Source organism: Argentina anserina, chromosome 2, assembly GCF_933775445.1.
Source record: "Argentina anserina chromosome 2, drPotAnse1.1, whole genome shotgun sequence".
Taxonomy (NCBI): Eukaryota; Viridiplantae; Streptophyta; class Magnoliopsida; order Rosales; family Rosaceae; genus Argentina; species Argentina anserina.
In genome coordinates, this window is record NC_065873.1 from 1,154,252 (window position 1) to 1,169,301 (window position 15,050).

Genomic DNA, 15,050 nt, shown 5'->3' on the forward strand with positions numbered 1-15,050 from the left:
ATAGAAAAAAATAGTTTCATTAACCAGCTAGAAGACACTTACAACATAAGAGGTCTCGCACCAAGGTTGTCACACCCCGAATTTCTGAACAATAAAAATTCAAGATTCGAGAACATGAAAACTTGAAATCAAAATCAATTATTACATTTACATCGTTACCAACCTGAACAATAAGTGCATGTTATCGCTCACAAGAAATTCACTACAAAAAATATCTCAACTTTACAAAGTTCCACTCAAATACGACTCCATAATCTCTATCAATGCAACCCTGAAGATCCTCATGTTCCCCTCTACACCATGGATGATGCACCGGGTTGTAACAACAAACCCGATAAGCTATAAAACCCGTTTGAGTAAACTGAAGACTAAATGACATCAAAAACTTACAAGTTTGCACCTAGATATGATAACTAAACAAAACCAACTTATACAATGATAATTGCAATAGTTCAACAATAGTGTAAACAGAGAAAACACTCTCTTCCTAAAACGCACACACTAGTATTTTTACAACACTAGTCAACTCTTAGGCAAGTAGGTAGTATCCCTCACCCCACTTTCTTAAACTCACACACTCGGGCGTAATGATCAACGTCATTACCCATATAACACTTAGGCAATAGGACCCACTCACCTGGCCAAGGTGTGGGTCATTTATGCCTAAAGATCTCATTCGCCACTAAGGAAGGATCAAGATCCCCTTCGCCACATAGGAGAGATCAATGATCTCTTTTGCCACTAAGGAGAGAACATAAACAACTCACATCATAGATCTCCTTCGCCACATACGAGAGATCTAAACCGACACTTAAACGGTTGGTTACCAAACCAACACATATACCAAGTCACTTGACTTTCACCATCCCATATCTTTTCCAACTATATATGTATATCACTACTAACAAGATAAAAATCACTTTAATAACAACTCTCTTCCAACAAGCAAAAACAACTAGTTCTCGTAACAACTTTCATATTCTCACCACCAATATAAGCAAAACCATGTCAATAAACCAATTTACTGGAAAATACATTTTCTATCCTTTTGGTTCATTTCGCCAAACACAGTACACAACAATAACAATATAGAGTATATTATAGCAACGCGTATAAGTATATTGTATTACCATTAAATATACATATACAAGTATACCATAATATATCTATGACAACATGCATAATACAATTTTATTCTCAACAGTAACCATAGTCTATAATCACTAAAATATTTTAAAATCATTTTATTAAAAATTCAATTTTACTTACCCATGAACCATAGACAATCAAGTTCACGTGATTTAAAACCAAAACATATCTTTAGAACAATCAAGTCCTTCTCGTGCTCTTCCACCAATGTAGAGCATCATCCTTTAAGAAGAATGTGGCTATCATCCTCTTCTCTATATTTGTGCACACCACCATCTCAAAGTAGGTTTTCATACTCTCAATCCAATGGTCCGCTACCATATGATCCAGGCCCCCATGAAATGAATGCGCTGACAGACTACTGATGTCCTTGATCAGCTTAAGCATTCGACCATCGTCTCTAACAACAGCCGATGGTCAACCTGTTCTTCCTGTGGTGCCGCCTCCTCATAGAGGTTCTCCACATTGCGGACTCGGCCTCAAGCCCTGCCTCGGCCTCGACCTCTCACCCGTCCTCGGCCTTGTGCTCGGCCCTTCTCCAAATTCATCACCTTGAAACATTTAAACATTTGGTCAATACATGTGAAGTCTAGAATCTGATCAAAATAGATCCAACATATATTAACTCAAGATTTCAGAAAAAATGTAAATCATCAAAGTATTGTCACAATACTTACTAGATGACCAAACCTTAAGGTGTGGCTCCTAACACTCTTGCGTACCTAGCGACATATCAAAACCGAAGAGCATGTGATGGGGGCCTGCTGTAGTCGGGTCATCGCTCCTGGATGATATTGATAAATCGCCAAATACACAACTTAGGCTCTGATACCAACTATCACGACCCCAAAATTTCGAGTATGAAACTCAAATTTCGAAGTCATGAAAAGCTCTAAAACAATCTCAATAAATCGAAATCATTTTACTGTCACAGCGGATCATTACTGAGTTCATATTACAACTCAGCCAAATTGATTATTACAAACCAAATTTATAATTCAACATTATATCAAATGAAAATGTAAAAATCCTCTCAAATCCTCACCACAAGATAGAATAAAATAACTTCAAGTCTTCAGAGTTATCCGTCGATTTTCGCTAATCCACACCTGCGGAATTATCCCCTACACCATCGAATAGGTGCACCGGGATTGTAAACACAAACCCGGTAAGCTTTATAGCTCGTATGAGTAAAATAAACAAATAGCTCGCATAACAATATATACGAAAATACATAAAGCATCAATCATAAATGCACTCATGATTCATTGGACGACCCATCTGGTTGTCTAATATTAACTGAAAATATATATGCTTATGAGAAATTGGGCAACCCCTCTGTTTACCCAAATGCATTTATAATACGGTTACTCATGAGCGCTGGTACACCTCTATTACCCCTCATGTTAGTACGCCGCCCGACATTGGGCAACCTCTCGCACCCAATATCCAAAAATATGGGTACTCATGAGGACTGATACCCCACTGTTACCCCTCATGTTAGTACCCATGCAGACAGACTAGAGCTCTTACTGTATCGTAACTGTCGCCCGGTCAAGGCTAGGTTCCGACATGCCAACACGTCCGAAGACAGATCCACAGACCACAAAAACGTTTTAACATCACTCATGTTAAAACCACATACAAACAATCATCACATGATATTGTACAAATAAATCGACATGCTCAATAAATAAACATCAACACTATAATGAACTTATTCGCAACAGAAACTACGACAGTATATAATATAGCAAACCATATATATGTACTTATTTTACTAATTATACACATACACAATCTACTATATCATATACATATCATAGTTCATTCTTTTTAATTAAGCATAATTATGAATCTCCCCAAGGGTAGATTCGTCGTTGTGAGATTTACTCACCTTATATTTCTGAGCGTAATTTCCACAATTCCAAACTCGAATCCTTCACTTGTTGTGTTGATTACCTAAAATAGATAAGAAGTGCATTTAGAAGCGTTACGTAAAACCTTAAATGCCGAAACAGTAATAATGTTTTACTGTTCAACAATTTCTGGTTTTTACGAAATTACTGTTCACGTAATTACTATTCACGTATTAATGTACAAATAGATATTTATTACGTAGACATGTACGAGTATATACTGTTTACATATTTATGTACATATACATACTATTTACGTATTCATGTACATCCATGTACTATTCCATCGTAAATACTATTTCAGTAAATAATAAATATCGATTTACCCTTCAAAAATTATATTTACAAATACTGTACGTAAAATAATTTTACATTCACCATACGCCTTCCCACAGTGGCAGCGCTTGGAGCTCACGCGCCGCTTGAACCGGCGCACGTGGCTTGCGCACCGTCGCCCAAATCCTCTCCTCTCCTTGTCCTCTTCCTCCTACGGCCCCAAGCCGCCTCCCTGCCCTTCTCACGCTACCTGACGCGCCGCCTAAGGCGGCGGTATCCTCATCACCCCCTCCTCCTCCGATCCGCCACCAAATCGATCCAATTTAACCAAAATCACACAAACCAACATCACAACAATCAATTCAATCCTAATTTGTGCCTTGGATGCACCGAAGAGTCGCCGGAGGAGCACCTTGGGCGGAGGCGGTTTCTGTCGATTCTTTGCGTTGCTGGTTGAGCTCCGATGCGGCGTGGGGCGGTGTGTCGAGCTCGGGGTTGACTGCGGAGGGCCGTGCGACACTTCTAGACTAGGCGATGAGAGTCACGGCGGCGCAGGGGAGGAGATCGTCGGGGAAGTTTTTGCAGAGGGAGGGGAGCTCGGGGAGAGAGGGAGAGAGAAGAGAAGGGAGGCAGGTGAAGAGATTGAAAGGGTTTCCGAAAATGGAAACCCTAATCTCCAAAATTCCCTTTTTATACCCACTTCTAAAATCGAAAACTAATTTCTGTCGTTAATAACTTTCACGTACGACGTTTGATTAGAACGCGTGACGTGTCCACGAACTCGTATCAACGAGCTTTATAACTTTCGTGAAGGAAGTTTTCGCAAACAAGTGACAGAATAAAAGTCGATTCTCACTTCGCGGAAACGTAACGTTTTTCTAATTAGAAGTTCCGATAACGGTTTCCGTTTTTCGATTTACAATGTCATGAGGCGAAAAAATGCGTTTTATTAATCGTATAAAGTTTATAAATTTCTACTAAATCAAATAAATCGATCCCGAAAAATCGGGTCATTACATGAATGAGGTCGGAGACTCACATATGGTGGACCATCAGACGACGATGCAGCTAACGAGATCAGGGTCTTCAATCGCTGGAAATAACTACAAGGGTCGTGTCGTTTCCGAGACCCATGCTATTTGAAAGGTGTCGTGTGGCTCCATTCGATTCAACTCACTACCACAAGGAAGGTCGCGAAGCGGAGGAGAAGAGATGCTGACGAACGTCGCAGCCTACTTTTGCCGGAGCTCGCCAAAAATGTCGGGTCAACTTTCAGGTCATGCCGCTCCACTGCCATTGTCGATTCCTGCAAATGGCGGCGAATCTGGTCAAACCACCGGCATAGGGAAGAGGAAGGCGAGTCGGTTTGGGTTGGTGGCACAGTCGGGCGGAGTTGGACGGCGCCAGAAAATCCGGGTCGGGTCAAAGGGAAATTTTAGAATCTGAAGGTGCAGCTCGGGAGAGAGAGAGAGAAAAGAAAGAGAGTGTCCCGCAAAATGAAATGAAACCTTAAGAAATGTTCTCTTTATACTTCAAATTTCTGGAACTGGAAACTTCTGTTGATTGTAACTTTTTCGTACGACCTCCAAATCACGCATGTTGCATGTCCACATACTCATATCGACGAGCTCTTCAACTTTCATGAATGAAGTCTTATGAGATTCCTAACGAATAAAAAGTCAACTCTTAGACCATTTATATTAAACGTTTCCGAGAAATTAATTGTCCGAACGCTTTTGTTTTCACTCTCGTACCATGAAATTTGGGCCACGGCCAACATAAAAATCTCGGAAAAGTCCTTTGAATTTTATTAATATTTTCCAGGATATTACATTAATTGTCACATCCCCGGACCAGCTCCGCCGTAACATGATATTGTCCGTTTTGGACACTCTTCCAGAGGCCCTGACTGTTTTGTTTCTGGGAGCTCACGAGAAACTTCCCAGTAAGTCATCCATCCTGGGATTCCTCTAGGCCAAGTAAGCTTAACTTCGGAGTTCTCATCTCCTCCAAAGTCAGTGAGCCCCCAAAAGGCCTCATGTTAGATGGAGATGGTCATGTACATATAAAGCACATCACTCATTCTTCGTTGGCCGATGTGGGATATTACAGAGGTAAGCTATGACACAAGCGTGAAACATATGACAGACACATTCATTACAGAATAAGCGCAAAGAAATCTAAAACTACCAATTACAAACTGAGTGTCTCATTAAACCCCTATAGAAGATACTACAGTCACCTAAGGGCCTCAATTGGCGTGCAACAAACAATATCCAGAGTAAAACAAAAAGATTTGTACCCAGTAGAATTAGGAAAGAGCCAAAGAGATTTAAGAAATCTCTTTGCCCTTATCGGTAGGGCTAACTTTTACTCCACCAACAAACCCTCTTAGAGGCAATGGATTAGATTTCTCTGATACTAGCAGCAAAACAAAACCATAAAAGAATGCCCACAACCCAGGCCCAAAGGCATTAGCGCCAACCCAAACCACAAGCAATGGGACCCAAACCCAAGACGTGAACCACAACCCAAGGCCCAAAGGCTTCAGCCCCAGCCCAGATGTGGGCGGCCCAACGCCAAGCCAAGTCTCCACGCCCAATTGGTAGTAGCATTCCTGACGTCGTCGACATCTGCAGCGACGAACCGTTCCCCGGCGCCAGCAACTGGGACCCAAAAGGATCACAATGTCGACCACCTAAGATCGCCAGAGTCACCACCAAAAGACATGCACCACACAAAGTCGCAACCCAACCTCAAAATCTCTGGCCGACACGTCCCTTTATAGATCTGGCAGCACCTTCCATACGATCGACGCCCCTTGCCAACGCCATCGCCATAATCTAGGTCCCAAACCTCCCACCACGGTCGGAGAAGCCACCAAACAAGAGCATCTCGCCGCCAATACGATCCACGTCAAGATCCTAAGCATGGCCGCCAACCACGATCGACGTCTCTCTTGCGAGAGGAATGAGGCCACCAATCGAAACCCTATGTTTCACCTTCCGAGGTTGCTCAAAAGTAACCGAAGGCACCCACATCTTTTTTTCGTAAAAGGATTATTCACACAAAAGTTGAGGTTTTGAAAACCTGTTTGTGTAAATTTGATCATTGCTCCTATTGGTGTTAATTTTTTGAAAATGGAGGCTTATTATTGTTTTTTATTATTATTAGGGTGCGTCTATTGTCACCCCATCAACTCTATAGTTTACTCCACAAATATTTCAATTACTGAAATACTATATCATCTAAGTGCAAAATGACTATTAAGTACACCAATTTTCTAAATAACATAATCATTAATTATATGTATACAAATATATTTAAATTGTCATTAAATATTGATCTTTTCCACCAGAATCTGAAAATATTTCTTTATTTTTATCGAAAATTTTTCTATTTTTTTGTTCAATAATTATATGTAATTCATTATTCAAATAATAAATAATTACTATCAACTTAATAAAATATTTATAATACCTTGTGAACATAAAAAAAATAACACCAAAATCAATATTTTTTTTCATTGCTCAAAGTGGATAATCTACGACTTTTTTTCCACAACTCAAAATTGTTAAACTATGAATTTTTTGACATTTATATTAGATAAACACTTAAACTTATTTTTTGTAAAAATAAAAAGAAATATTTGAAGAAGAAATATATGAATTAGATTACTATAATCATAATTGGAACCATTATTATTCTTTTTATATTGATGTAAATTAATTGAAAGATTTTCTTTAAAAAACTTTCTTTAAAAAACTTTCTTTTTAAATTTGATATGTCATATAAGGTAATAAGGACACGCTTGAAAAAGAAGTTGGTGAAATAAGCAAATTTAATGTTAAATTTAAAATGTATGGTGAAAATGAACAAAATAGATCATTGGATCACAATAACCGCACCCTATTATTATTGGTGCGGTTCAAAGTTGTATAAATGTATAAGTTCAGCAGAATTGAATAGTGTGGCCAATCATTTCCAGATTGTTGCCCTAAACTCGTTGTAACAGCTATTAAATATGAATGAAGTTCTTATGTGATTTATGTGATGAAAAGAAAAATTATTTGAATAATTGACGATATGAGTCATGAACAATTCACTAATTATGTGTGCCACAATTGAGTACGTAGTTATCATTGTTTAGCATATTTATACGTGCATGTGCTTCATAAATAAATTATCTTAATTTATTTGGAAAATTAAGCAGCCTCCTTTAACTGAAAGACAATTAACATATTCGGGTTAGGCTTTGAGGTGAAAAGGTTGTCCTGATTAATGAGTAGTGAGTAGTTAATTACTTGTTGAAATGATAGACAATTTATAGTATCGTTGATATCTAAGCCCATATATGCCAGCGTCTTCTTTTTTGCAAAATGAATATGCCTGAAACTATACGGCTTAGCTAGCCTCAAGCCCTTATCTCAATCAGTTTCGACATGCTGCAAGGCATTTCAAGATTTCTTGCTTCACTTGGTGCCCATGAATACTTTTCACCAGAGGTCTGCTTACTCTTAACTCTTTATACTACAAAAATTATACTTATTTATCTCCGATATTGTCTCAACTCAATCATTTTAAGAGGATAACTTAATTGATGTATGTAGGACGATCATTTAATCAATGGAGTTCTTAAAAGTTCTTGTTCGTGTTCCAGATGTGGAGAGCAGCTCTTACAGAGTTTGTAGCAACTGCGTGTTTGATGTTCATGTTGACCTCTTCAATCATCTCATGCTTGGATTCACATGAGGTTGATTCCAAGCTGTTAGTACCTTTTGCGGTGTTTATCATAGCCTTCCTTTTCCTCATGGTTACAGTTCCCTTATCTGGTGGTCATATGAGTCCTGTCTTCACATTCATAGCTGCCCTAAAAGGTGTCATAACTCTTGCTCGAGCTTCTATCTACATTTTGATGCAATGCCTTGGTTCACTTGTGGGGTTTCTTATCATCAAGACTGTGATGGACCATAATGCAGCTCAGAAGTACTCCTTAGGTGGTTGCACAACACGTGGTGTAGGCACCCAAACAGCATTGGTGCTAGAATTGTTTGCACATAGAATTTGTTGGAGTCACCGTGGCATTTGACAAGAGTAGGTGCAAGGAACTTGGTTTGGCATTTGGCAATGGTGTGTGTTGTGGTGGCCAGGGCGATGGCGCTCGCAGTTTTTGTGTCCATCAGTCACGGGGAAGTCCGGGTATGCAGGCGTGGGGTTGAATCCGGCAAGGTGCTTAGGACCTGCATTGTTGCAAGGGGGGATATTATGGGATGGTCATTGGGTTTTCTTGGTTGGCTCCATCTTGGCCTGCACAGTGTACTATTGTTTCTCTCTGAATTTTCCCAAGGAGGGTTTCAATTTGGACTACAAGTTGTAAATGTACGTGAAGTGAATGCATGAAATATTTTTGAAGGCAAGGACTGAATTTTTTTGTTCATGTCTGCAGCTGGTTTATCATGTAAACTTTCTTCAGTCTATAACGTATATTATGATTTAGGATTCTTAATACTTTCAAGAATAATAGAACAATTTTCTTGCAACGAACAATGAAAGACGTCTATGACATATATGGCATCTTCGCAAGATTGTGTTTTAGCAATTACCACTCTGCAAAGTTCCATATCCTTTTCAGTGTACTAATTGATCTGATGAGGACAAGCCCTTAGACAATCGAACAGTATCTACCACATCAGAAGGTACGAATGCATCTGATATTTGAACATTAAGAATTTGATTAGCATGATGAGTACCATATATTTAGTTATAACTGAGCAGCACAACAAGCTTGTGGAAGTAATCATTTCTTGATCAAAACTTTATTGAAACTTCTATCTTTGTGCCGCTTGATATATCCAAAGATAGCTGTACTAGCTCTTGCAATCAGGAAGATGGTGGTGTCTGCAACAGTGTTGAAGAAGATGCAATTGGCTCATGCACGACTGAACTAGAATAAACAGAGATAGGGCAGCCCTCCAATTGCAACATGATACTTCCCAGGATTTCAGTCAATATCTTCTTGAATTCATCTTCTTTAAGCAGCTTTCCATCATCTGCATTTGTCAGGTTGAACACATCCAAAATAGTCTTGTCCATCTGCAGATTTTTATAGCAAGAAATAATCAAGCTTTGGAGGACTGAAGGAAGCGTATTTAAGTATCAGATCAAGCATATGAAAAAGGTATATGATAATTGACAGTATACCTGCTCAACTGCACCAATTGGGGGAAGACCAGCTGATGAAGCTACCACATCCAGGGCAGCACGCAAATACTCCTTCGATAATTTCCCAGTGCGATCTTTTGGCACTGTCTCAATAGCTGCATTCAAGGTCTGCATTTACAAAAAATTGTAATAAGCGATTTTCCGGGCTAAATGATGCAAACAAATCTTCATATAGACTAGACAATCGATATGGATGTATGAGATAAACCTTGTCCAATTCAAACTTGTTGGATAATAATCTCTTAATGCCACTTCCATCAAAGGTATTTTCACTGTGCGCTACGATCACATGTTGCTCCCTTAGAAGTTCAACCACATGCTCGGCTACTTTCTTGAATTCCACTAGGAATGTTTCTTGGGAAACTGGCTTGTTCCAGTCGGGTCCAGCGCATGATTGCAGAGCAGGTTCCACAATATTGCTCACAACCTAAAAATTAATTACCAACCAGAGGCAAAGACAGGAAAAATATAGTCACACTGTTAGTACCAAAATAAGATATACTTCGAAAAGAAACATCATGATTTTATCTGTAAAAAATATGATTATAGATCCAGAAGTACTGAAACTAAAGTTGTAACAGATTAAGTACCCAAGGATCTGATGAAGGGGGCATCCCTTGCTCAACTGTGAGCATTCCAAAAGCTTTGATGATACAATCTTGGAGGGTTCCACCAGCTGACTCTACCAGAGAATGCGCAGCCACCATTTCTGTTTCATAGGTTGGTCCATTGATGTATTCTAGGAGGTCTTCTCCATCGATGCGGAGAATCACAATAGGGTCTCGCTTCAAACCAGCAGCCATGCCGAGTAGAAAATCTGAAAGAACTTCTTTGAACTCAACCTTGCTCACTTTTTCTTGTTTTCCATGAGTGAATTCATTCAATACCTAAGCAAATCAACACATTTTCCCCTTCAGTGTGTAAACTTTTATGCGTATAAGAGGTTTCTGCATCCAGTTCAACTTGATAAATCTACCCTGAGCGATACTTGCCAATTAAAAACAAGATCCTACGTACAGTAATCACAATTTTCTTCAACAAAAATATGATATCGGCTTTGGATGACCCGTGTCAGGGGCAAGAGAATAATTCTCCACCTGGTTTCTCAATCATTATGAGATTAACAGTTGACGTATGGTTTAAGTGAATATACTTTTGTGAACAGAAAGTACACAGCAGCGTTAGGTAAGGTTGGTACTTTGCTCAAAAGCAAGACACTGAAAGAAAGCTTTTTATGACCACTTCCCTACTAAACTACTACCTTTGGAAAAACTGGGCAGGCAATAGTCCCCCTCATAAAATATTAATGGCATATTACGGCTGAAGTCACACTGAATCTACTTTCAAGAGAGTTCGTCACCAGATTCCTTCTAGCATAAGAGGACAATGATAAAAAAAAAGGAAAGTCTTGGCCCAAGTGGGAATAGAAGGTCCAGCAAGAGGATCAAAGTCGGATAATATAAAACTCCGACAAAGTTTGATCATAGGTTGGGTGCTTCTAAAGCTCAGCTAGAAATAGACATTCTGGATAGAACCAGAAAGCAAGTATGACTATCTCCCTCTTCAAACATACACACATGTTAGGACTTAAGACCCTAAAATAAATGAGATCCTCACAACAAATGTGATTACATCTATTTATATGAAGATGATGGTCGGTACAGTATAGGATGCCGTCCACGTTTGTGAAAGCTCCAAAGTCAAAAAACAGACGTTGAAATTTTATCTTATGCATCTGTTGAAAGTTTGCAAGCTTAATTTGAGGGATTTGTCTTAATCAATAGAGCTTAAAATAGTCCTAGCCAAAGAGAGAAGTAGAGAACATGAATTCAAGACGATCCCTGTTCTCCGCCAAGAATTATCACCTTCTTGATCAATCAATGTCGACGCACCCCAAAAAAGGACAAGTTTTTCATAAATTTAAACATCCATATCAAGAAGTTCACATTTTACCTGAATCATGAAAATTATGAACCTTCTATAGTTATGGAGTTGATCAAACCCCTTGACTCTCACAACATAAAAAAAAAATTGCAAGCATTGCAACCAACTATCCCACAAAAATGCAAGAAACTGATAAGACAACCAATAATACAAACAGTCCTGATAATTTGGAATGTACTGTGTAAACCAACTCTACTTTCCCCCAATACTCACAGTTTGGCAAGGTAATAACAGAACATTAGCCATGTAAAGTCATAATCTTTTAAACAAAACAAAAAAGGGACTTTCTACACAGAAATGCAGAAGCAACAAACCAGAGCAAAACCCAGATGTCAAAAATTGAAAAGGGTGAATAGTAAATTGGAGAATGATGAAGAAGAAATGAACCTCAGAGTAGATATGGTCAGAGTCAGGAGAAGAACCCTGAGAAGGTAAGCCAAGAGCAGCACCAATATCGGCAACAGCAGGCTGAAGCTCCTTCACAGATAGCTGACCATCTCTGTCTCTATCCAGCTCCTGAAACTTATTGTCCACGAAATGGCCGAACACTTCTTTGTTCTCAACCAACTTCATTATATCCGAACCGTCTAGAACCTCTCCCCCACTCTTCTTTGGATTCACCTCCATTTCTTCTCTCTTTCTTGTGAGCCTGAGCTTTGCTGTCAGCTTTTGCTTGTGAGTCTCGTGAGTGAGTACACGAGCTAAAGGTGCAAGAGGGGGTTTTCTCTGGCTAGCTTTTCTGAAGCTTTCTTCTGGTTCGGTCTTGGTTTCGGTTTGGTTCTTTGGTTGGTGGTTCCTGAGGGTTAAATATGAGAGAGGCAGTGTGTGTACTTATAAGGGTGTCTTCTGTGGAACTGTACAGATGGAAATGAACGAATGGTTGGAAGTAGGAATGTTAAATGACCAAAAAAGGAGTAGGCATGTTTGCTAGTTACCTTTCGTTTTCGAAACGCAATTCTTTTGGACCTTTTCCGGGGATGATCAAAGATAGAGGGGATAAGAAATAAAGAAAAAAAATGAAGTACTGTAGCTAGATTATTGTTACTTTTCCGGCCAAAAAGAAAAGAGATGGGTTTTCTTGCGATTTAGGCTTCGAACAAAGTCAAATCACATGATGCAAGAGCTTATATTTTTTCAAGAGTTGTGGTCTGAACAAATTGAAAAGATCAAAACCCCAAAACAAAACGACAATTAAGTTTAAGAACTCGAATTTACAAAGTAAGATAGAGAAGTTTTTACAACAAAATTCAATTTAAATTTAAAATTTATTCATAAAATTAAATTTCTAATCATGCACACTCAAAATATCGCATCTCATTATAATATCTAATTTATTTGATGGAGAAATAGCAAATATCTATGTACATTTTATACGAAATATTTGGTAATTGGTATGTGTTATGTAAGTATTACTAACGTTACCAATGTCGAGTATTATTCCAAAATCTTTGCTTATGTTTTTCATCCTTTTATCTTTGTCTGTTATGAACATTGTGATACAAGAATATGCTGGAAACAACTAATGTGTGTCTCACAGTATGCATAATCTTATAAAGATTGTTCCATAATAGGTGGTGATAAATACACAACCCATCTAGTACTTTCATTCCCTACTTATGAAGACAAGGTCGACCAAAATTACAACCATCTTTGTCGGCACAAAAACTACTAGTATTAATTCATTTAATTGTACCGTAAGTCCACTGTTGACTATCACAAATTGTAGACTAATCCAAACACGGCCTTAAAAAGAATAGAAGTATAGAAGTAGAACACCCTCAACAGAGATAGGGTAGGCTCTTGGGCTGTGGTCACAAACACTAGACTGTTTGCCTTTGACACGTGTGGCAGACCGGCGGTTCAGCCCAAAAAAAGGACTCGATGACTCCCAATATGTGTGTAGGGACCCACCACACTCAGATTTCAGCTTTTCTATGGTGAGTCCTCGTTTGCGCGACACGTGGTGCACCAGCTCATCATTATAGTCCGTGCTTCTTTGTGGACACGCGTCGACCATTCGATGGGCTAATGAGAACCCGATGAATCACATTATCCCGCGGAGACTTTTATGTGGTGAAGATCTCGATCACCTCTAAAATGGCCTCCTTTTGGTCAGAATCTATGAGAATGTTGCGATGGAATTAGATGGTATTTCAGATTTGCTCATGTCAACCAACAGACTAGGGAAGTTGCTCATTGACGTTTATAGATTGTCTTCATTGTGTACTCGGAGCAGTACTCTTCCTAGCTTTCTTATAAACGCCTTTTGCATCTGGTCTCTGCACTAAGATTTGGCATCCTTCGTTTAGAAAAAGAAGAAGCAATTTCTTCCGACTTTCGTATAGTTTGTTGGCATATATGTAGAACAACCTCCTAGATACATTAACACCATTTAATTGATGACATTAACCAATAGTCCTTGTGTTGTTTACAAACCATGAACACTCACTCAGTAAGGAGGGACGTCTGCACCTAATCTAGTTTGATGCATTCACATTCACTATTTTAGCTAAAAATTACATAATTTTCTGCTTGGAGTTTCGCTTGTAGATAGGTTGAGCAACTCAATCTTGTTTGGCTTTAGTGCAAGCTTTCAGTCCAGCAACTCAGCTGTCCTCTACCATAGCCCCATTAGTAGTGGATTTCACTATAGATGCTTCCTTGTGTTAAATACTTAAATGTTTGACATGCATGTATTTGAGTTCAGCTTTTGCAAAAGCGTACATGTGGAGAATATGTCCTAATAGTGCTTTCGTTTTGTGCGTCATTCGATCCTATAGTTTTCAATATATAAGTTTTTTAGATTATCTAGTTTCACATGACTCACTTAACATTAGCCCTCGTGGGCGTGCTGTTTATATGTTTTTCTTCTACTTTTCTATAAACTGATGAATGACATCCTTTGTTTCAAAAGAAAATTTGATATGCTTTTCTATGTGTTACACTCAATCAGGTTACATTTTGTAAAATGTATTTGCTTGTGATTATTCATTAAATGTATTGTAGTTACTCTTTTATTTATTTTTGGTAAGGATTTTGCGCTATCAAGTCCCTAGTTTTTAAATTGTATAGATGTCGTGTCATCATACATCCCACCAAGCCCATCCTCAAAATTTGTTCTTAAGTTCTTAACTAAAACACGTCACATAATACATAATAGCATTATGTGTTTGCACATGTAAGGCATTCCACTTCTCTCCCTGATGATGTGAGATCTCAAAATCTACTGTAACGACCCCAAAATTTCGAGCATGAAACTCAAATTTCGAAGTCATGAAAACACTAAAACAATCTCAATTAACCGAAATTATTTTACATGCCACAGCGGATCATCTCTGAGTTCAAAATACAACTCAGTCAAACTGATTATTACAAACCAAATTATAATTCAACATTATAACAAATGGAAATGTATAATCCTCACAAAAACCTCACAAGAAAGTCACACCAAAATCCTCACCACAAGCTGGAAATAAATAACTTCAAGTCCTCTAAGCGGTCCGTCACTTCCCGCTAATCCACACATGCAGAGTTATCCCC

The 15,050-nt window shown here is 38.7% G+C and overlaps 2 protein-coding genes and 1 pseudogene across 3 annotated transcripts in view; 1 reads left to right on the plus strand and 2 right to left on the minus strand.

The window, feature by feature from the left end:
• LOC126782026 (translocon-associated protein subunit alpha) overlaps positions 1 to 15,050 on the minus strand; it is a 213,912-nt gene that overhangs the window by 97,400 nt on the left and 101,462 nt on the right. Inside the window, exon 1 of one of the 2 annotated variants that reach the window (XM_050507171.1) lies at positions 8,690 to 8,693. The exons of the other annotated variant lie outside the window; for it this stretch is intronic. The gene's annotated coding sequence lies outside the window, so the exon portion shown is untranslated. Of the gene's footprint in view, positions 1 to 8,689; positions 8,694 to 15,050 lie in introns of those variants that run through there. 2 annotated transcript variants of the gene reach the window in all.
• Positions 7,810 to 8,721, plus strand: LOC126782295 (probable aquaporin PIP2-6; annotated as a pseudogene).
• LOC126782018 (uncharacterized) lies at positions 9,040 to 12,324 on the minus strand. The gene is made up of 5 exons (XM_050507162.1): positions 11,898 to 12,324; positions 10,157 to 10,453; positions 9,775 to 9,993; positions 9,546 to 9,674; positions 9,040 to 9,437 (listed from the first exon to the last, which is right to left on the minus strand). The coding sequence occupies exons 1-5, from the start codon at positions 12,135 to 12,137 to the stop codon at positions 9,225 to 9,227; spliced, it is 1,098 nt and encodes a 365-aa protein (XP_050363119.1). The 5' UTR covers positions 12,138 to 12,324; the 3' UTR covers positions 9,040 to 9,224.